At 48.5% G+C, this 22520-nt stretch overlaps 7 protein-coding genes across 7 annotated transcripts; 3 read left to right on the forward strand and 4 right to left on the reverse strand.

The window, feature by feature from the left end:
- Positions 1-3682: 3682 nt before the first annotated feature.
- FIESC28_01415 (uncharacterized protein) lies at positions 3683-5224 on the forward strand (the record flags this gene model as incomplete). The annotated part of the gene is made up of 3 exons (XM_031155566.1): positions 3683-3757; positions 3816-5099; positions 5156-5224. 3 exons carry the CDS (start codon positions 3683-3685, stop codon positions 5222-5224), a joined length of 1428 nt encoding a protein of 475 aa, XP_031020376.1.
- Positions 5225-5814: 590 nt separating this feature from the next.
- Positions 5815-8169, reverse strand: FIESC28_01416 (uncharacterized protein; the record flags this gene model as incomplete). Its single annotated transcript, XM_031155567.1, has 5 exons — positions 5815-6146; positions 6292-6465; positions 6519-6598; positions 7200-7370; positions 7427-8169. 5 exons carry the CDS (start codon positions 8167-8169, stop codon positions 5815-5817), a joined length of 1500 nt encoding a protein of 499 aa, XP_031020377.1.
- Positions 8170-8860: 691 nt separating this feature from the next.
- FIESC28_01417 (uncharacterized protein) lies at positions 8861-11363 on the reverse strand (the record flags this gene model as incomplete). Its single annotated transcript, XM_031155568.1, has 9 exons — positions 8861-8875; positions 9027-9063; positions 9128-9700; positions 9901-9920; positions 10070-10151; positions 10370-10383; positions 10434-10519; positions 10568-11250; positions 11341-11363. 9 exons carry the CDS (start codon positions 11361-11363, stop codon positions 8861-8863), a joined length of 1533 nt encoding a protein of 510 aa, XP_031020378.1.
- Positions 11364-12044: 681 nt separating this feature from the next.
- FIESC28_01418 (uncharacterized protein) lies at positions 12045-14266 on the reverse strand (the record flags this gene model as incomplete). Its single annotated transcript, XM_031155569.1, has 6 exons — positions 12045-12672; positions 12723-13058; positions 13179-13216; positions 13443-13622; positions 13673-13747; positions 13796-14266. The coding sequence occupies 6 exons, from the start codon at positions 14264-14266 to the stop codon at positions 12045-12047; spliced, it is 1728 nt and encodes a 575-aa protein (XP_031020379.1).
- A 508-nt stretch (positions 14267-14774) lies between these two features.
- Positions 14775-16625, forward strand: FIESC28_01419 (uncharacterized protein; the record flags this gene model as incomplete). Its single annotated transcript, XM_031155570.1, has 1 exon — positions 14775-16625. One exon carries the CDS (start codon positions 14775-14777, stop codon positions 16623-16625), a length of 1851 nt encoding a protein of 616 aa, XP_031020380.1.
- A 564-nt stretch (positions 16626-17189) lies between these two features.
- Positions 17190-18461, reverse strand: FIESC28_01420 (uncharacterized protein; the record flags this gene model as incomplete). Its single annotated transcript, XM_031155571.1, has 1 exon — positions 17190-18461. The coding sequence occupies one exon, from the start codon at positions 18459-18461 to the stop codon at positions 17190-17192; it is 1272 nt and encodes a 423-aa protein (XP_031020381.1).
- Positions 18462-20720: 2259 nt separating this feature from the next.
- Positions 20721-22127, forward strand: FIESC28_01421 (uncharacterized protein; the record flags this gene model as incomplete). Its single annotated transcript, XM_031155572.1, has 4 exons — positions 20721-20842; positions 20895-20993; positions 21041-21090; positions 21145-22127. The coding sequence occupies 4 exons, from the start codon at positions 20721-20723 to the stop codon at positions 22125-22127; spliced, it is 1254 nt and encodes a 417-aa protein (XP_031020382.1).
- Positions 22128-22520: the final 393 nt, after the last annotated feature.

A 22520-nucleotide genomic window follows, 5' to 3' on the forward strand; every position in this document is an offset into this window, starting at 1 on the left:
ATTCTCTCTATATGACCTTGTATTAAAGAATGTCTGTATCGTTCTGTTCCTTGTTGAGATCGCGTTTTGTGTCTTGGCCTTAGGGTAAGCTATCTCAAACTTCTACATACCAACCAAACCTGGGAATTAACACAGTTGCACCATTCTGATACAAAGAATGCTCCCTGGGCTACATTGATTGGGTTTACTCCCACTGCTTGAATTGCTGATCATTTCACCGACTCGTCAATACCGAATCGTTTAAGTTAACATATTCCAGTAACGGGCCGTCCAACTCTCGCTTCGACATAAAGACCCGTGCTGACGAACCGAACCAAGATCAGTTCCTTTTCATGGGATTCTACTTGGGCCCAGGCAAACAAAATTAACCTCAACTCCGAGGGTTCCGAGACTCGAGTCGCATTGCAAAATATTACCGCATTAGGCCCGACAGTCCACTTAATCGGCTCGTCAAGGTCTCCAGACTTGAGACATACTGGGTTGTGCTATCAATCCCATGCGAATTGAGACCTCGCAGACATAACTCCCCTTCTAGTGGACACAGTTGAATCGGTGCTTAGTCGTTCCAAGCGATCGCCGGCATATACCACAGTGATCTGCCCAAGTCCAGGCCTCACAGACATTGTGTGTGGACCCCAAGAGCACGGCATCTAGCCCTACAGCGCCATTGCCGCCGTATAGCTCAGGAGTGACAACTCCTCGACTGAAATTCGAGCCTTTACGACGTGCGGCTTCCGGGCGGATGCTGTTCCCGCTCAGCCTCGACCCACGATGCCGTGGAACCACGTGTCGTACAAGATTAGCTCACCAAGCTATTCTCCTAGTTGAGGATCCTGCTGGTCAATGTCATGAAGACAGGCGTCGTGTTGATGGAGATTTGAGTAGGATAGAGTTTCGGTGTCAGATGGAGTTGAGTCAGGGTGGTAGAGCTTCAGAACCGGCCACGAGAGCTCCGCTTACGCAATGTCAAACGGTTTTACTGGCGGAAGCTTCCAGGGCTTCGACTGATTACAAGTCCTCAACATGGCTTCTAGAGCGGTGCTCCGAAGGTCGATATGAACTTGCCAAGTGGATAAACCCAGCACTCTTCATCTGCATCAGACCCTTGTCATCTCTGACCCAGACCCCTGGAAAGAGCAACGTTCTGAGAATGTCATTATGTGTCAATGTCAAGCTACAAACCATAACAATCTCGACAAAAGTCAAACTAAGCCTGCACAGGCCACAGCCTCAATCATGGTCTCAAGCACGAAAACGTGTCGGCCACGTGGGAAATTGAGACTAGAATGGGCCGACTCAGTCTAGAGGGCCTTCTGAAGGGCGGAAGATGGGGACAGGGGACCTTGCGAGTCAGTAGACAAGAGATGGATTGGGTACGCTGTCAACCTTTTTACGTGATATTTAACGGATCAACAGGCTCCGGGTGTTGTATTTTATTCGGATAATTTATCTGTTGTGAACTATCGTTTTCCAGTTGCAGTCGTTGTGTTACCATTGGCTGTTGGCCAACATATTTGGGAAGCGAAACTTGGTTCGAAAAGCGATGATAGTGCGAACCGCAGGAGCTTGAGTTTTTGGGTTTGCTAGTTGCCTGATGAATGAAATGGGTCAAATGTAGGGTCGTCGCATAAGAACATGTGATATCTTGACAGCGAAGAAGGCAATAACTTGTGTGCTAATTACAGACCGCCAGCGCAGGGCATCGTAGACGAAATGATCGTCCCGAAGACAATGCGCATATTCCAGGGTTCCACGTGGAATAATTCTCCTGAATCGTACCATAAGCTCTTTTTACTCCGAGCACAGATCGAAATTTGACCCAGGGGTAGCGGAGCCTCCATCTCATCTCCCACGCGAGAGTGACGTTGCTTAGTTGTTCCCACAACAGCGACATCGCAGCGTTCTTGGAGCTTTATTTAGTTTGCGAGCGACAGTAGTTAGTTCAACTGCAAAACCCCGCCCGTTGAGAAAAACCCTGATTTTAACCCTATTGGCGCAGAGTTGGACTATTCCATAATATCCGGGGGCAGGCAGTGGAAGATCGCCGCATAGTTGATCACCCAAGCAAATGAGAAATGACTAGCAGTGGACTAGCTAGTGCAGTAGAGAAAAAAGATGAGAGCAGGAAGATCGCCTAGCTTCATGTTTGCTGGAACTAGTTAAGCTTGGAGTGGGCTTGTGGGAAAAAAACGATAGTATGGGCGCTTCTGTAGTCTGGGCGAGCGGAGTGGTTTGGCTTGAGAAAAGGCAGAAAAACTGAGGAAACCAATCGGGGATGCCATCTACAGAAAAAATATGAAACGTTCGAGAAGGAAATACGAGTATCAAAGTTTGCCCAATCTGCCCGTCATCAACGTTCGGATTATTCCAGACCTCGGCAATGTTGTATGTATAATAATTTCCAGGTCGGGTTAAAGGAAGATCTCGGAGATGCCCGCTCAAACGCGAATGAGGCAGATTGACGAATGAGCAAAGAGCGGAATTGTCTCGTAATTTGCGGCATCTCATTCCTAGCGTAGCTTTGAGCCTCAAGACTCTAGCTGAGTCAGGGTTGGTCGCTTGAGTTTTGTATGGTCGGGATATGTTTTTCCATCTTTCCTTTACGGCCGAGTCTTGATAGTGTCTCAGCTGGTGGCTTGTTAGCGTATAGCGCTAAGTCCTGGAGCTCTGAACTAAAGGCCGTCAAAATTCGGATCAATGTCTCCCCTCTACTCTCATGTTCGCAAGCGGAACCGCAAGCAGTAATTTGCAGAGTAATAAAAAGTGGACGAGCGGAACCGGGAAGGGTCAGCTCCTTCAATCACAATGTAACATGGTGATCTGCAGTGTCGATCCCTCACTCAATTTTTCAGCTTCTTGACAAGAGGTAGGAGGTAACAAAAGACAACCGGGTTGTCGGTAAGAGTATTGCTTTGTCGGGAGAATAGCTCCTTAGCTGAATGAAATTGCTTTTCAGGATGATGTTTACCGTGGTATTGGGGATCTTTGTAGGGGCCGGGGCTTTGTTTTAGGCGGCAACAAAATGATGATTGGCTCAAGTCCATGTACCAGGACTCTAAGGTGCCGCTGCTAAACCGAAGATGCCCTAGAACCAAACCTTGTTGCTTTCGGGAGTCTCAGAAAAAGGTCAGAGCCAAAAGCCACTGCATAATTCTAGGGTGTACCTGGGAATAAACTTGGGACTCTGACTCTCTTTGCCTGACACGATACTACATGGCATTGCATTGCATGAGATGGCTGGAAGGGTTGAGTTGGGCTGAATCATCAGGGCAGAACCGGTCTGTTGGTTCATCCCCCGTAGCGTCTGATTCTCTTAGCCATCCCGTACACACGGACTAATGGAGAAGCCTAAAGAGCGAAGGAAGGATGGGACGGGGGGCCAATTTACCATGTCGCAACACGTGGATTTTCTTCAGCTAATCTGCATCAAGATCTAGCAAGTCGCGTGGTGTTGCGGCTTGCCATGTGGTTCTCCGCTTTATCATCTCCATAACAGGATTCGCCATGCGCCCGCACGAGTAATGCAGGGCCCCTTTCCTTCCTTTATCATCTCGCGTCTCCGCACAACATCAGCCTCCAAGTCTCGTCTCGTGCCGTGGCAATCTTCATCTTTGATTCGAAAGTGATGCTCGAGACAACAGGCTTCTCCTTGGATAGGCGGGCTTCCACGCACAAACCAAACATGTCCAAAGGAACAATTACACAGTCGTCGTCGCGTTTGCTATGCGCAAACAATGACGATCGACCACAGTCAAAGGTTGGTTACTTCATTCATTTCCCGGATATATCCGGATGTCCTCTAACGACTCAACCAGGACCTCCAAGATCTCTTCTCCGCCCTCCTCGCTAGTCTATTACCACTTGTTCCTCACCGTGTCCGCTTCATCAAGATCGAACATACTTTCCTCGCCGAAGATGCCATCCACAACCTCGGCAATCTCAAATTGACCCAGTCAAATCGCATGCCTGATCCCAACAACCCCTCAGGCACCGTCGTCTCCACATCCACAACAACCTTCTCCATGAACAAGAACACGGCCCGAAATCTCTGCCAACAATTTGTCGACGCCCGCTATATCGAATCTGCCGACGGAAAACCTGATCAGTTGTTTAAGCAAATAGGAGGAGTGTGGAGGCCAACGTCAAAGGGTATCACCATCTTTGACTGGTTCTGTCAATCCAATGGTCTTTACCAGGATCAGCTAAGCGAGCTGCACTGTCTCATCACAGGGCCTCTTTTGTACCTGGAGCGTGACACCAAGAGCGATCTCTGCCATGTGGATCGGGCAACCACTGAAGTTGTCTTTTGTCGACTAATCGGTGTTGATGGACGAGGGAAGAAGGGTCCCTACTCAGAGGGTGCAGTGGGTATCAGACTTCAGCCCGAGCGTAAGATCAATAACCGCACATACCACGACACATTCACCGGTTTGGCAGCAGCTGAGTGGCTACGAGACAACACAACATGTCTCGACCTACGGGAAGCCGTCAACATGGCCACTCACTTCGTTCACTACAACCTCATCGAGTCAGTCAACGCCGACTTGGCCTACATGAACCAGTTCGCCGCCTGCAAGCTCTTCCAACCCACACCCATCTCCATCTACCAACTCTCCGAGCGTGGCCAGGACCTCGTCGATACCAGCTCATCCAGCCGAGGCTCATCACAAGGCAAGACTGACGCCTCTTCATCAAAAGGCGGCGTCAACGAGAGCAACCGTCATAAGCTGGAGAAGATTCTGCTCGACCCCACATTACGTTTACTGTTCCGTGAGAACCTACGTGAGACATACTGTGAGGAGGGTCTTGCCTTCTATGAGCAGGCTGATGTGATCATTCGTGACGCCAAAGCCATGCTCGAGAAGAAGGATGCCGACGATGCAATGAACGAGACCCTATCACAATCTCACGTCATCTTCAACACCTTCCTCGCTCCCGGCTCACCACGCGAAGTCAACGTGAACCATAAAATTCGATCAAGTCTTATGCAGCGTATGACCAAGGCGCAGGCCCTCGACGCCACTGTCGCGGATACCTTGAAGGAGGTGACCGCTTTATTGGAGACTGCCCAAGATGCAGTCTTCAAACTTATGGCTACTGTAAGTTTGACTTCCTAACCTATTCTCACAATGAACATTTTACTAACATCATCCAGGACTCTGTACCCAAATTCCTTAACAACCCCGCCGCCGAAAGCCGACTGGTACAGGCTGGCGTGCGGTAATACGATAACATTTCATACATCTGATGCATTGGAGAGGTTTCCCAGTATTTCAGCAAGCGAGCATGGCTAATATGCCACCCACACTACATTATCCTAATGTTTCTATATTTTCCTATGTCCGGAAAAGAAGGTGCTAGAGGAGTGGAATGGTTGGACATGATTCCCCCACAGAATAGAGATGGTTCAGAAAGAAGAGCTGGATAGAGAAGAGGCATAGGCGCCTGGGTATAGCCCGCATACGTGATGGCAGTCAGCGGATGATCAATATTTTAAACATAGAAATGGCTGAGGCCAACAATAAATATACGTAAAATGTTTATAAACCAAGTCTGCTAAGACCAGTTGCAAGTCAAGTGAGTGGAACGTCTGATGATCAGAAGCCCTGTATTGGTTGAAATATCGACGAGTACATCTCTCTCCTCCCAATATTGGCATACTCTCTTATTCGGTAACCAGACCTTTCTCCAAAGACTAGAGCGGCACAAGGAAAAGGCCCAAATCTAGTCGGAAACGGTATCCAGTGGCCAATACATGTCTCGGCCTTTGATACCCCAATGCCTTACTCAAGCCGAGTCCATCAGGATAGCCCCTCAGCTTCGCTCAAAACTTTCCATATGCTTGCTCAAGAACTCATGAGCCCTGCAAGCAACCGCATCCAGCTCCCCTCCGAGATCATAAAGCCGATCGCAAATTCGCGCGATCTCAGTCTCTAGCTCCTCACACATAGCCTTTCGCTGCTCGACAGTCACACCATTGACCGCAACACCCTGGAGAAGGAACATCTGGTACTCTTCAACGAGTTCCTCGCTTTGCTCCAACCTGTTCCAGGGCTCTCGGCGTTCTTGTCGAAGCCTTTTGGCTGTGGCATGCTCCTCGGCCACTCGGTCTTGGATGTTGTCGGGGACGAGTGTGGACTCCGTAGCTGTGTGACTTGTTAGGTCGTGGACTTTGGCGTCAGGGTTTTAGAAGAATTCTCCTCTAAGGCTTTGCTCATTGTCTTTATGTAGCCTAAGCCTTAGAGGAGAATTCTTCTAAAGCTCTGATATGTGGGTAATGGGGAAACGTACGTGAGCGCCTAAAAGACCGGGCCTTCTTTTTGGTGGGTGACATCCAGCGCGAGGGCTTACGGATACCCTTGGGAGAGCCCTGGTTCGAGATAGAAGGACCCGGAGCAGAACTCGTGAGCTCAGCAGCATCCTTATCGCGGAGAGCCTCAACCTGCTCTGGGGGCAGATCATTGACTGGAGATTCATCAACCTTCTGACACTCCCCTGGGCTCCTGGAGATTACTTACAGTAACTGAGATCCATGCGAGCTGTCCGGCGACGCAAAGCACGAGCTGGTGAATCCTCTTCAATCTGCTGCCGGGCCATTCTTGGTGGTTGTTACAGTGTGGGATCAAAGTATTTTCGGCAAGGAATCAGGAAGAAAGAAGATGAGCGGGAGAGAAAGGATATATCATGACCACCATGATCACTCTTCAAATAATTTAACTGCTGAATAGTCAAACGCTGGTATTGTCAAGTGAGGATGCCTGCAACCCTGCAACCCTACGGCAAACGTGGCGACAGGTTAAAGCGGGGCTATTATTTCCAGTGAGCGATGGTCTATTGCTGACAAACAAGCAGTGAACATGCAATTGTTATAGGTTTGTGGCACGATTGTGTATACTAAGACATGTGTTTGTTATTATTCGGAGTAAATGTTGAATAGGGAAAAGATGCGTCTAAAGGTAACAAAGAGGGATAAATCTGTTCCCGATCTTTACTGTATCAAGTCCTCTGTTGACAAAGTGTTTTCAGCTCAGGCTATGTGTATAGCCCAAGGAGAGGTCTCTAACAGTTAATACAATATGCTCTCTGTGACTTTCTCCCATTGCCACAAATCCGGGATAGTATATGCGTGAAAAGTCTTCTTGATAGCAGCTCGGAGTTTCTTCCTCCTTGCGTTCGTAACGCGTTCTTCGTTAACGTACCCACGATTAAGCAGCTTTCCGTCAGAGATCATGGTCCAGAGCATATCAATCGACTCGTCGGAGCCGCCAAAGATCCAGTATAGCAGTTCAGCGTTTGCCTTTCGCCAACCTTTGATCACGTCGACCACGTAGCCGTCAAATGAAGAAAAGTTCTCCGCTCTCCACCTCTTCCTAGATAGGTGTCAGTCAGTACTTAGGACAAATGGCGTCATAGTGTTTATGCTTACTTCTGCGTTGACATCATGTCGTTGGCTACAGTTATGCTCTGCTCAACTATCGCCATGGTGGCGTTCTGGACGCTATCGCGAGGGCCTTGGTTCTCAGTGTAATTCCAGTTATAAGTGAGGTACTTGTTGAAGAACACCTCTGTAAGATTACCTGCACCCCAAATGTGAAGGTCCTTGGCTGCAGAGAAGTAGGTGTCATCACCTGCCCTCGGAATTGGAGCAGAGTCGTTCCCAGAGTTCCTAAGAGATTGACTTATTTGGTCTGCAGCCTTGCTCAGCTCGTACTCAAATTCTCCGAAAAGCCAATTGATCTCAGTAAATGACCTCCAGAGTAGCTCTGCAGCCGGGCCTGAATCAGTTGTATCCATCTCTTCGCTACACCAGCTCCGGGAACAGACTGCTCCCGCTAATAATCCACAGTCTGGCCTATCAGGCAGTTTGAGGGTCGTGGCGGTAGACGAGGTGAAAGTGGTGCGTTTCGACGGCCTGTCCCGTTCTTTCCAGATCCTGATGGCATCATCCCATGCGTCTTGAGTTTGAAGAGGCTCCCATCCCCGCCACTCTTCGAAAGGGGGAAAATCAACTTTGACGGGATCGGTGCAGTTGTAATCCGTCCACTTTCCCGTTCGGACTTCCATGGGGATGGTCTCGAGCGTTCCGTCAGGTTGGCACACGGATGGACCGGCTGCAATCAGGATACCGGTGATACCAAGTGTGGATCGTGCCCATGTTGAAGTCAGCATGGCGGGCGGCGGATATGGTAGAAAGGCAATATGATGCAATGAGGGTAACAGTCAGCTTACTCAGTGGAGGGAGCGAACTAGACAGCAAATGAAGAAATCAATGATTGAGTGAGTCAACAAGTGAACAAGTCAATGCTGAGAGGTGGGAGTAGGATAAGTGGATGCAGGGCAAAGGCTTTTAGCCACAGCACCCAACAGTCGAATGGCCCTAGGAATCGAAATGCTGTGCCTGGTATTGATATATCAAGGCATTGATATGCGTGCGAATCAGACTGATGTTACTCTTGTCTGGGCAGTTGTTGGGTAGTTGGCCTCAGGGTGTTAGAAGAAACGACCCCGAGATCCTGAGACGAAATAGTTTAGTAATTTTATGCCAGTCTAGACTTGCTTTTAGGCTATTTTATTTTGGCACCCTAAGCCTTTGGGGACAATTCTTCTGTCACCCACTTTGTTGGTTCACCTCCTGCGTATGAATCTCGCTGTTGTCAGAATTCGGCAGGGCTCAAGTGGTCCCGACTGGAGTGAAACCCGTATTTATGTGTAACCCCTGCAGTGTGACAGACAAAAGGACCCTTAAACATGCGACATTCTAGTGGAGACTATCCAGGGTTCGGTAATTGGGCTTGGCATGCGGATATGGTTTTCATGAGGTTTGACCATCGAGAGCATAAGGGACGAGACTTTTATGTCCTTATGCCTTCTTAGGCTAAAATTTAGTATCAGGAATATGTCTTGATGAAAAGATTACATGAGTGTATAGGTATAAACAATGACCCCCAACATGAAAGCCAAACAAGTTGCCCCTCCCGTAACGACTCGAAGGGCCGTACTCTCCAAGTTTTCCCTCCAAGTCTTACAATCCACTCCATCAGGCTCATCTCCTGGCCAGCTGCACTGCCAAGAAGTCATTGTAGCATCGATACTTGATATAGTTGCAGGGTCCAATGTGTCTGCGCACCTGTCTGCCTCGACTAGAGATTGAGGCACGATACAAGAGGACCCTACGAAGTCAACATCATGCGCGTCGTCGAATATTGGAAACTTCCATTCTCCAGTGTCGATGGAGAGTCCGATAGGATTTGAGCAAGTTTCGTTGTTAGTCGCGTCAGCAAGATCAACTTGCTTCAAGGGACCTTTTGTGGTGAAGACGACTGTGCCAAGAGTGGTGAAATTCCTCCTCATCCTAACCCGTTCGTCCAGATCACGCTCCCTGGGAGACTGCATATAACAGTTCGCCCAGCGAAGATGGACGGATAGTTCCCATGTACCCTCAGTGTTAAAAGGATAAGAATAGTAGTCGAATTCAATGTGTGGGTTACTGCTAGAGAAGTTGACGAAAGGTTTGTCTCTAAGCTCAGCGTGGATAGACTTGTTGTAGTTGCTGGGGTTCCAGACAGTATAGGAGATAATAGGCTCGAAAAGTGGTATCATCTCGGGGTTCCCGTAGGAGAATATGATAGGGAACATCGGCGATGGGTTGTATGTCTCATTGCGTGGGAAAATCAGATCAATCTTGAGGGGGGGACTGCCCCTAGTCGGGTCCCTAGCTGCTATTTTGCGAAACATAAGGAAGCAGCATACCAAGAAGGTATACGGTATGTTTGAAATGTGCATGTTGATGGCGTGCGAGGAACGATAGCATTCATGGACAAAGAAAGACATGATCGGGTACTTGTAGGCACAAATATCCAGTGTTTTACGTATGGGATTTTTCTGGCATGATTGGCGTACCTGCCTGGCCGTGTTGTCGGCTTGGTAGTTGTTGGTTAATCGATGTTGGTTGTATCCAGGGGCTTGGCCATGCAGGGGTATTGTGGTATAACATTTTAGTATGAAGAGGCAATCGGAGGATAAGCAACGGGACGACTTTCTGATCAAACAGGTCATTCCGTAAACAAACCCAGCAATCTACTTCAAGAAAGCAGTAAAATATCCACAGAGCAAGCGATAGCTTCACCATCGAGGAGCAGAGCGCACCCTGTCTGTCATGTTATTAGTAGCCGAGTCTTTCGAGGCACCCTGCCAGTCTTGGCTCGATCCACTCCCCACGCCGCAGGTTTCTACGTTGCAATACTGACCAACGTAAACGGGTGAGCAACAGGAGAATTCTGTTGTAAGGTTTGAACCGTCAAAACAAAGTAGCCCAAATGCTAGCCTAACTTCAAATTCTTCTGACGGCCTGATGGTAACGTTGCTGTACCTAAAGTGAACGTTCTGTTTTAGAAAGTCTGTCAATGTTGAGCCTCGCCCTCTGAATTCTTTACCATAGCCTCTAAATCCTTGAAAAAGCGTGGGTGAGCCTCAAAAAGCTTTATGGCATCCTTCCCGTCGATCTGAACAAGCTGTTCAACTATCTTAGCATGTCGTTACTCCCTTTCAATCGCCATTACGGTCTCACTATCCTCCTGGACCTTTTCTTCCTCGTACTTAATCCTTCGTGACAGCTTTTCAAGCACTCTAGATATTTGTTCCTTTGAGTGTTTATATTCTTCTGCGAATAGTAATGCACCCTTGTGGCGTGCCTCGAAGTTGGCCAACGTTTCCCTGTAAGATGCCATGTTTTCGGGCGCTGGTTTGATACTGGCTGGCATCTTCTCGGCAAGGCTGATAAAGCTGATGATGTTGTCCGCCTCACTACGAATCTGCAGCGCATCTTCATTGGCTTCATCGTAGTCATGGGTCGCTACTTCCAGGGCCTCTTTCCATCTTTCCGCCCGCTGATTGCACAGTTTCGACACTTCTCGGTGCCAACTCGAACGAGTTTTGGCTTTTTGAATTGCCTTGTCCAGAACCTTGTTGCAACGCTTGGCTATGTCGTGCTGTTCTTTGCGATATTTCGATAGGGACATCGGGAGCAGGTCTTGTTGTGCATCGTCGCTGCTGGACTTGTCATGAGAGGTGATCTCTTCATCCTTACGGGGAGGAGTACCAACTTCGTTGTGTGGCAAACCTGGTGGCGTCGGAGGAATATTACATTCTCTGGATGGTATAGTTGGCGTCATGTTACAGCCGTCTCTCGACTCTCGAAGGTTAATAACTGTCTGAGGGCGATAAATAGTTTCTGTGATACCTTGAGCTGTCCTTTTGTCGCGTCAAGTTTTCACTGAAACTCGAGGTTAGAAGAGTCATTAATGGAATGAAGGCGACTTGACCTGAAGCAACTATACTTACAGCAAGGTCGATGGATGGTCCATGAGTAGCGTTACTTCGCGGTTCGCACGTTGCCGGGTTGATTGAATCAGCTACCCTCGCTGAAACTAAGCACAAAGTTACTCGGCGGTATAGGAAACGGTGGTGCCAGTTGCAAGTTTCCTTGCGGGACCTATGATCCTGCCTGGGCTGTCAGGTGGGTAATAAAAGAATTATCCTCTAAGGCTTAGGCTTCCGTCATAAAGTAGCCTAACTGCTGATCTAAGATAGCATAAAGTAAACAATTATTTCGTCTCTTATGCCTCTAAGGGCCAATCCTTCTAGCACCCCGATGAGGAGTTCCCGAGGGCAGCTAACAATACGTTGCTTGATGCAGTATGTCGCTTTGTGCGCGCGAGGGCGAAGAGTGTTGAAGATATATTCCTCGACCATTGTGATGTCATGAACTGGTCCGGGACAAGTATCACCGCCATTCATGTCGCGTCAACCGTTGAGCCGCCACCTTCAAAAATTACTTGCTGCGTAGCAGAAAGTTGTCTACTGAGCGTTAGGTTGTCAGAAGAATTGGCCGCTACGAAAACAAGATGTCAAACAATTTGATGACTTTGTTCCAGCTTGAATTACCATATGGACTACTCTGTCGCTGTATCCTAGGCATCAGGAACCATTAAATCTGTCCTACCTGCTATGGCAACAAAGATATGACCGATATTGTCAAGTAGTGTCTACATGTCTGCAACATGACGACCCGACATGGCATCATTCAGATCATAGTTGTTATCTATAATATCTTCCTCAGGCCGCACACCCTTGACCTGACAAAAGTTGCCCTTGGTCCCCGTACATTGAATCGAGTCAACCTTTGTCTTCTCATACTCAGGCTTCAAGGTATCCTTCCGGAAGTGGTCGGGCTCCTGTAGATTTTGTTCAAAGTATCTGTACTTCTCTCGCGGCGTGTTGAAATCCCAATCCTCGCTCACTCCCTCGCCCTTCTCAAGCCTGATATCATCGATGGAAACCTTGACGGACTTGCCCAATCCGATACCCTTTTCACAGACAACAGAAATGACCAGGGGTGTTATTCCCACCGAGGGACCGATTGGTACAGTGACCTTCTTGTAGCGGTTGGGAACGACAATTCTTGGATCAACATGGGGGTCGACGAAGAAGGGAAATTCTACTCCGAGGTCGTCTAGTTGCATTAAGATGAAGCATTGGTGTTTTGGTCCGACCCCCTCCATTTGGACGATCCGGTAGTGGAATGTCAGATAGTAGACCATGAGTGGTTCTACTTCTGTGAGGTGGACAGACCAGACTTGTGGTCGTTGGTCTGGTTTGGTGATAGTAAACAACCTTGAAACCCTCTTAGTACGTAAAACTTCAAATGTAGTTGTGAAACTTACAGGGAATTCTTGCCTTTGCGAGACAGCGATTCATCTTCAACAACCTCAACACCATCGCCCACTATGTGCCACGGCTTACCTATATTCATCTCGAAGCTTGGATTGGGAACAAAAATCTTGGGTCCCTTCAGCTTGCCGTTCCTCTCCATCTCCCACTTTTCAGGGGACTGAGTCGTTCCTTGTCTGTGCCAAATATGGTATTCATCCTTCCCTTGGACGTTCTCATTGTGGCCCGTTTCGGGGTGTTCGATGAAATAGTTAAACTTGTGAACCGGTTCATTTTCGCTGGCCATTACTGCTGGCAGCAGTGTTAAGGCGAGGTAGAAGAACTTCATACTGGCGTAGTGTTAGGCGACTATCATGAGAGGAAAGTATGTTGCGGTTGTATTGTGCCGTGTTGTTGAAGCGAGGGACGGCCGTAGAGCGTTTTCAAATCGGCTTGACGTTCCAACTCACTATGTGTATTGGTGAACGACTGTGAGCGCAGCCGAAGGCTATAAATATGGGAAGACTTGGAGAGTACGTGGGCCATCCATCGAAATTCATACCTAGAGTAAAGTCAATAAGAGAAAATGGATGGTGGTTCGGAAGAGGGGTCGAACGTAATGGATTATTTGACAGCTTTTTACTTGTCAAGAAACGCCTATAGAAGACAGGGGACGCCACCACCGACTGACTATCGGCGTACAGCAACCCAATCTGGTCTCATGCCCTTCATACCCGATCAGACTTGTGACCTTGATTATACCCCATGATCATGATGGCCTCCTCCTCAACACTCAAGACTTTCGTGTTTGTCGTTGTAGCATTGTTATTGTCCATGGTCTCAATGCTTTCACGCAGCCATTTGAAAGCTTCTTGCAAACCATCTCCTGTATCAATATTTGTACCAAAGAATGCCTGCGAGACGTCAATAGAGTTAAACGCCTATCACAAGCCCTAGAACTCACATATGATCGGTCACTGAGTGAAGTCGGCGTTTTTCCAAAGAAGCGCTTTCTTACACTATCCATATTTTCCATGTCCTGGAATTTGATCAGCCAAGGCCTGTTATGCCAAGTGTATTAGCTCACGGTGTGATTACGACTGTTGGCCAGTATGAGGAGTTGTATATCCTTCTGTACACCAGCTTCATGTGCAATCTTGCGAACCAACTCTTCTCTCGACTCGATAAGGTAATCATGATCATCTGCATCAAAGACCCAGATGACTGCATTCGCTTGATTGAAGAATCTTGTCTCCATCCTACGGTGTCCACTCGGCCGACCTCCGCCTACATCCATGACATGAAAGGTAACGTTGCTGCATCTGTAGGTATCGATATGGAGACATGTAAAGACAGTGAATCGTGAAATATGTTTGTGATTGGACACCATGTGTTTCTCAAGGAGAGCTGTCTTTCCAGTGCCATCAAGACCGCTAATCAGAATTCGATGGTAATTCGGCAGATTGCTGAATAGACTTGTGAGGGGAGTTGGTGGATTGTCAGTGAGAATGCCAATCGCGGCAAGGACATTGCGGGCATGTGAAATCAGGCCAGACATGATTGTTGATTGCGGTTTCAAGCCTCGTACTTCAAGTGCAACAATATGACATGATGTAAAGTATTAGATTGATGCCTGATTGGTATTGTCCAGGCAGCCTCTTTTCATCTCGGTGTCACTTTTTGTTAGCGTCTGCTTACTGGAAATATTTTGGTGGAGCACCTAAGCCCAGCGCTGTGAGTGTTTGGCCTGGAGCCATTCCTATTGGTTGGGATGCGAATCAGTAACGCAGTCCCGTTCGCTACAACGCTGTGTCAATCTCGTATTGTTTGGCAGCAAATATTCTACACTCATCAAGACAGTCATCCTTTCGTTGTTTGTGTTGCACAGTGACTCTACGTGAGTCACCGGCATCAATCGCGGGGTGATTCTCGTGATGTCATGATGACTCAGCACTGATCACCCACTGCCCTTCCACCAAAAAATAAATCTCCTCCACATTTCCAAGCCTCAAGCTGAGAAGCTCAACCGCATCCCTACATTCCCCTCATTTTTCTTATCCTTCATCATGTTCAAGCGCAAGCCCGACATCAGAAACCTGGCACCCTTGCGCTCATCAGATCGCCGAAAACTCGCCGACCAAATTATCCGCGACTACCAAGTCCCCCTCCCTGAGCAATCCGACGACTCGTCATCGAGCTCACAGTCGACATTGCGCAACTCACTTTTGCCAGATTCTACATCATCTGCGCGCTTTCTCACACCAACCGAGCAGGGAACCGTGTACATCGGTGCTCACCCAGATCAAGATGAGCGCGTTCTCTGGTTCCAGACGGGCAAGAACCCCCGCTTGATACCGACTGTCTACACGCTGTGGCGCAACCCTAATCTCATTCCTCTTCTACATACGCCCGACTTCGTTGTTGAGGAGAAGCTGAAGCATGGCGCTGATTTGATGGTCCCTGGTTTGGTGAAGGCTAAGAGCTCCGCCTGGGACAAGCGAGCGACCACAGGTGCTGTCGTGGCTGTCGCGGGCCTTGACAATGACACTGTCCCTGTTTGGGTTGGAACCTGTCAGATCGATGTACGCAATCTACCTGACGACTTGAGAGGGCAGAAGGGTGCCGCGATCAAGGCTCTTCATTGGGCTGGAGACGAGTGCTGGAACTGGAAGTCCCTTGGCAGTGGAGGTATTGAACCACCTTCTAGTCTGGAAGGATGGCACGGCCTTGGTGCTGGGCTAGCAGCTCAACTTGGCAAGCTATCTCTGGAAGATAACACCCAAGCAGCGGAGCCATCATCGAACGCCCAGCCCGAGGAGACACAAGCAGCAGACGAGGTCGATGAGGACCAAGAACCGACAACACAAGAAATCGACAACGCTTTCCACCAAGCTTTCCTCTTTGCATGCCACAAGGCAAAGGAATCCGGCAGTTCACCTCACTATGGGCTGAACTTCCCACTCCAACCCTCATTCATCATCGCGAACATGATCCAGCCCAATCTCCGATCACAGAGCCGGCATTACAACATCAAGAAGACATCCTGGAAGAACGCGAAGAAGTTCATTAAGGAACTGCACAAGCAGAAACTTGTACTGTCGAAGGACCGAAACGGTGGTGAGACAGTCATTCTCGATATCGACTTTGACGATGCCCAGATCAACGGCTTCAGACCATATCGACTCCCGACACCAAAGCCTACCGCCGCTGATTCTGGCCCTTCCAATGAAGGGGCTGGACAATCAACAAGCAGTGGCGCGTCTTCGGGGAAGATCAACGTCCAAATGGTCTACCGTCCAGCATCGAAGCTTGTACCCACTCTCCTCCCGTCTAAAACCGATTTCTACAGCGCGCACGAAATCTCAGCAGCGTTGAAGTCATACATCGACCAACACCCCGAGCTGGGCGGTCAAGGAAACTCCAGCGTCAAGCTCGACCCATTCATCGCCAATGAGATTCTCGGCAACAGACCAACCGACGATGATCGGAGCTGGCTTGCATCAGGCCGCATCACTAGAAGCGCCCTCCAAAAACGAGTCCTCGAGGACACTCACCTCTGTCAGCCATTCCACCTCATCTCACAGGGTCGCCCTTCACCGGATCAAAAGCCCAAAGCTGGATCACCACCTCGAATTCTCATTACAATTGAGAAACGAACCGGGACCAAGGTCGTCACCAAAATCTCCAACCTGGAGCCATTCTTTATCGACTCTCAAGTCCTGGCGCCTGAGCTACAGAAGAAGTGTGCGGGGTCCGCGAGCGTGGGTCAAGTCGCTGGCGCCAAGCCTGGATCAATGGAAGTTGTCGTGCAAGGTGACCAGCGAAAGATTTTCACCAGCGATATTCTTGGCAAGAGGGGTATCGACATGAAGTGGGTGGACATTGTGGACAAGACGAAGCCTAAGAAGAAGAAGTAAATAGTAGATTAATTGACATTTGATCTACCAAATGACTAAAAATACAGTGTCGCATTGAGAGAGGGTCTGTGATGATTGGTAGTGGAGACAAAAAAGATGCAAAAACATGAGGCACACCCGATTCGAACGGATAACCTTCAGGAATCACCGGCGGACGTTCAAGGCGAACCTTGAACTTGTGCTGGAATCTGACGCGCTACCGTTGCGCCAGCGCCCCATTTGTTGGAGGAGAGAGTTTCACCTTTGCTTTATAACCTCACGCACACAGCGAGCCCACTTGAACCTCGGTTAACCTGAAGACAAAGAGCAGCAATTAATTTCATCCTGAGCAGTGAATAAATGTCTGTTTACAACAATACATTCTAATGTTATAAATACCGCCTCTTGCATTAATCCCAACTAATCCTACGAATTAGCATTTGGCATCCGCCATCCTCCAATAAATATCTGATTCAAATACATTCATGTCAAATCCTCAAGGTCAACAACCGGAGTAGCTAATGGAAAGACACAAGGGATTCTCAACTAGAGCATTCCTCCTGATCTTGTCTTGGAAGAGTCAAACTAGTTGGTGACGACGACCTGCGAAAGCCGATGACCTGCTGTTGGTGCCAATGTCCCAACGGTGACATGAGGCCAGCTGAGACCGTTGAAGTCCAAGAAGACAGTCTGACTATACTGAATCTGAGTATACTCGATATTAACAGTTTTAGCAGCTGGGACATTCATATCGACCACGAACCTAGGCACCGCATCTCTCGGGCCTGAAGAAGCGGGGGAGACAAACTTCTTCTTGTCAGTCTTGGTGTCGACGGCAGGAAGATCAATCTTGGTTCGGATCTTGGAAAGCCAATACTGTGCTGTCACTTTGACAGAGTTTGCGTTGGCACTCCGGGCTTGGACAGTAGCTGTGTTTGCTCCACCGTCTGCACCGACGAGAAAGCCGATGTTGCTAGTACCCCCACCGAGATCAGGGTTCTCGGGAAAGGAGGAGACCGCAAACGTGGCATTCTCAACAATCGTTTTGCCCTTGTTGGCGTTGCGCAGAACAGTGTTGGGGTCATTCAAGATATCTTGAGTGATAGTGCCCGCTTTCATGAAGGGTGCAAGATCTTGTGGAAGACGTGGGGTGTTGTTGTTGGAGGCAGTCTGGCTTCTGAAAGCGATCTTGGTGGTTTGACCAACAACGATAGGCGTGATATCGACTGAGGGGATGTTTGGTGTGCCCTTGGTAGTCACAATTGGCTGGAAAGACTGCACATTGATGGAGGTTCCGTGGGGAATGGACGCCATTCGTGAGAGTGAAGCTGGAAGGACGGGCATCTCCTGACTGGCAGGAACATGCATCCAAAGACCAGGCTCAAAATGGATAACAGGCTGCTTCTTCGGCGGGGTTACAAGTTCAGTGATGTCAGCAATGGTCTGAGTATACGGCACACCGTTCAACATCAGATCAGCTTGCGTATCCAAACCGCGATTGGGCACATCAGTGAGACCCTTGCTGAATGCCATAGCCTCGCTAGTGAGATTGAGTTGCAGGATATTATCAGCGGGATCCTCAGATGGAGGAAGAATGGGGAGAGGGGTAGGCGTCTTTGTGCCGTTGGGCCTGAAGATGGTGTTGAAGCCGAAGCCACTGTACGTGCCGTGGAACTTTGCCAGAACCCCCAGTTGTGACAAGGCGACATCGCCACCGGTGGTTTCAACACTGGGAAACCCGTTGAGTTGGATTAAGTCGCTGTTATCTTCTGGTTGGATTGGATCAAGGACGGTTGGACCGAACTTGAAGTCGTCGCCCAGATCCATGGGGACGGCGGGGGCAGTTGGGAGTATCATTATGAATATCTTCTCGATTGGATTTGCTTTTTAGAAAGAGTTTATGAGAACTGAGAGTCTTCTGCTACTGGGTGATGCTTGTTATATATCTCTAGCTTTACTGTCATTGCCGTTAATTGATGGCTGGCGTGGAAACATAGCTTGGCTGACCTCCGTCCATTGACGGCGGTAAAGTCAATAGGCTAGCTGCTTCTCATGCTGACAGCCAGTAATGCACAAGTCATAGTAATACGAGCTACAATTGATCAAAGTAGCTTCGGCATAAAGCTTACCGACCCAGAGCTCTCATCACAGAGTTTACCATCTCCCACCTCAGCTTGCAGCTAACATTCCAGCGCCCCAGGAAAATTACCCGGGCCGAACCTGGCCCCCAATCTCACTAGCTATAAGCTCTTACTATCGTTGTCCACAACTCAAGAGTGGCTGTTATCAGGAATGCTGCGCTTCGTATCTGGCAACGCTGACCCGAGGGCTTGGTCTAGACCGGTACTTACAGCAGCCTGTAGTCCTGAAGGGTCAGAAGTGAAATTCCGTTTTGGCGAAGCTGAACTCTTGTGGCTGCACCTAGTGAAAGTTTACTTCAGCAATCTAAGGGTCTTGGGGGCTTGGGAATGCCGTGCAGTCAGCTATTGTTTTGTTTGAATGGAGTTTGTGTAAGCGGCATGTTTCTGCCGATCAGCCGCATCGCTTGGTAGTCGTCAGAGGGGAAGAAGAATTAACGGCCAAGAATCTAAGAGATGAAATCATCTAGTCACTTTATGCTCACTTAGGCTAGTATTTAGGTCGCTTTTCTATATAGCCTAAGCCTCGGAGGGTGCTTTTGCTTCGACCTACCTGCTGAAATGGCATATAGCTTTGAAGTCAATCTAAACGTATGCGTTTGAGGCTGCAATCAAGCAGCCCCTTTGGCCTGCTAGATAGATGTAAATTAGATATCTCGGCTAGTAAAATTCAAACCCTCCGTGTTTAACCTGCTTGTCGCCCGTGATTTGGACTCACTGCCGCTTCAACCTTAATTACTTCGGATATGATCGCATGGCCTTTCATCATGTCTCATTCCAGAACATCTGCTGTGATGAGCTGTCACATAAATGACTTTATTCCCGCGTGCCCAAGCTGCTCGAGCGCGGAATAAAATGACTGGCGATCGGTGCTATTTGATTTGCCGGCTAAATGTCCGATATCGAATACACTACGCCACCTGTTCGAATGTCTCAGTTGAATGCTGCGTTGATCGACCACCTTCCTAAACAAGCCATTATCGGACCTTTGAGTGTACCATCCAACCTCCAACAAGAAGAGAATGATCACAGGAGCATCTCAAGTCAAAAACAGTCACCTTCTATAGCGACTCTCAACTTTAGCCTCTTGGCGGTCGGCAGTTGTGCCACGCCAAGGTCAAAGAAGTTTTTCTTGTTGTACAGAGATGTTCTAAACTTGAAAGCATAATACTGACTACTTCTTCAGAAAGTTTGTTTCTGTTCGTCGATTAAATAATATTCTACTGACAGATCTGGGCAAGTGCCTTGAGCCGTCATTCGCTATGTGTCCAACAGATCAATCGGGTGCCGCTATCACGCCCCTCCAAATACTACCTTACTCTGCAACTCTCATGCCAACTCCTCTATGTTCACGTCAATGCGTATTTTAGGTTGTATTAATGCCGTCGGTTATCTCGAGCTTATCTAAATGACGAGTTCAATACGACTCAGTTTTGTCTTGACTTCCATCAGACCTGTTTCTTCTGTCTTTAAGATAAAGGTCAATGCGACAATAAATATCAAGTGGTAGCATCACCAGGCGACGTTATGATTATACAGTCTAGCTCCCTTACGCTAATCGACCTATAGTAGGGCGTCGCCGGGGATCGGCATATTAATGAAACACCTTTGCAACGTTGCAAGCCGGCAGCGTCTGACCCAAAACCCGTTCTCAACGCTTGACATCGATCTTGTTTATCCTTATCACCAGTCACTTGAGACCTGGCACTGACCATAATGCTGGCCAATTTTCGGGTTATTGCTACTCGCATTGTCTTTGGAAACCCTGCTGAGGACAGCCAGTGACTCGGCAGTGTGATGGATCTCTCTATCACGACGATGGAAGCGTCGCGATAGCATTCTTCAAAAGTTTTCGGTATATAAAAGGGAAGAAAGACCAGATCTATCTGAAGAAGCCACAATAACCACTATCATATCTACAAATTTAACTTACTACCCAAACAACATTTTATCATCTCAACAGATCAACATTTTCACAATGGTCGCTCGTGAAGATATCCCTTCCAAGGTCCCCGACCTCGTCGTTGCGAAAGTCAACAGTGACAATGAAGTTTCCGAGCAAGCAGCTCCCTATGTCAACGCTGTGTACTTTGTCAACTGGTACGTTACCTCTGCCCACACCCATCGGAGAAGTTCCGCTTACTGTAACTAGGGGTATTTATGGTCGAAACTACCAGCCAATGAACCTTCCCGCTGCTCAGCTGACTCACGTGCTATATGCTTTTATGAATGTGAGAGCTGATGGAACAGTGTAAGTCTTCCCGCACATTAAGCCGTAGTCTTACTCATTCTTTGCAGCTTTACCGGCGACTCGTATGCCGACCTTGAAAAGCACTACACTGGTGACTGTAAGTCTTGTTCCTCTCTCTATTCCCCTATTCAGCACTAACGGCTACCCTCAGCATGGGATGAGCCCGGCCAAAATGCCTACGGATGCGTCAAGCAACTCTTCCTCCTCAAGAAGGCCAACCGCAAGCTCAAGGTCATGCTCTCCATCGGCGGTTGGACATGGTCCACCAATTTCCCTGCCGCCGCCAGCACAGCCGCGTCCCGAACGACCTTCGCCCAGAGCGCTGTTACCCTGATGAAGGATTGGGGCTTTGATGGTATCGACGTCGACTGGGAATACCCTGCCAACGATGCTGAGGCGAATAACATGGTTCTTTTGCTCCAGGCTGTGCGCAAGGAGCTCGATGCTTACTCGAAGCAATATGCAAACGGATATCACTTCCAGCTGTCCATTGCTGCGCCTGCTGGACCGGAGAACTATGGCAAGCTTAAGATGAAGGAGCTTGGCTCTGTCCTTGACCATATTAACTTGATGGCCTATGACTACGCCGGCGCTTGGAGTGCTTTCTCTGGTCATCAAGCTAACAAATACGCCAACGCCAAGATTCCCAACGCCACGCCTTTCAATACTGACCAAGCCGTCAAGGCCTACGTTGGCGGTGGCGTGCCTTCTGGAAAGATGGTTCTCGGCATGCCCATCTACGGTCGCGCATTCCAAAACACCGCCGGTCTCGGACAGCCTTACACTGGCGTCGGGTCCGGCAGCTGGGAAAACGGCATCTGGGACTACAAGGTCCTCCCCAAGCCTGGGGCCAGCCTTGTTTATGATCGAGATGCCCAGGCTTCTTACAGCTACGACGCCAATACCAAAGAGCTCATCTCATTCGATACGCCCGGTATGGTCGAGAACAAGGTTCTCTATGTGAAGAACAAGTCGCTTGGAGGAAGCATGTTCTGGGAGGCATCTGCTGACAAGACGGGTGCTGACTCTCTTCTTGGCACGAGCGCTAAGAGCCTTGGGTCTTTGGAGAAGAGCAACAACTGCCTTACATACCCGAACTCTCGATATGCGAACATTGCCAAGGGCCTTAACTAGATGACTATGATACATGGGGCGAAGCATACGAAGAGGCATTTGTTTGATGTTTGTACGATATTATACCCTCGCTAGACTACTTTATACACACTCGCTAAACGTACGCTTTCTCAATCATGAAGACCAACGAATTGAATAGCTAAGCATTACTAACAACAGGATTTTCATCCAAGGCTTAGGCCATCAGGATAAAGCTTAGGTAAGTTAAGTTTGCTAAAATAAAGCAACCTCATAAGAGTGGGCCTAAAATGACATAAAATAGCCAAATTATCTCGTCCCTTATGCTCTTTGCAATCACGCGATCGATCAGAAAGGCTTTTGAAGATATTTACAGTTTTAAAAGGGCATCATGACTCCTTTACCTACACATGATCTTTTTTTTTTTTTTTTTTT

The sequence above is a fragment of the Fusarium coffeatum genome (genome assembly GCF_003316985.1).
Source record: "Fusarium coffeatum strain FIESC_28 chromosome Unknown BRIP53273_contig_36, whole genome shotgun sequence".
In the NCBI taxonomy this organism is placed as follows: domain Eukaryota; kingdom Fungi; phylum Ascomycota; class Sordariomycetes; order Hypocreales; family Nectriaceae; genus Fusarium; species Fusarium coffeatum.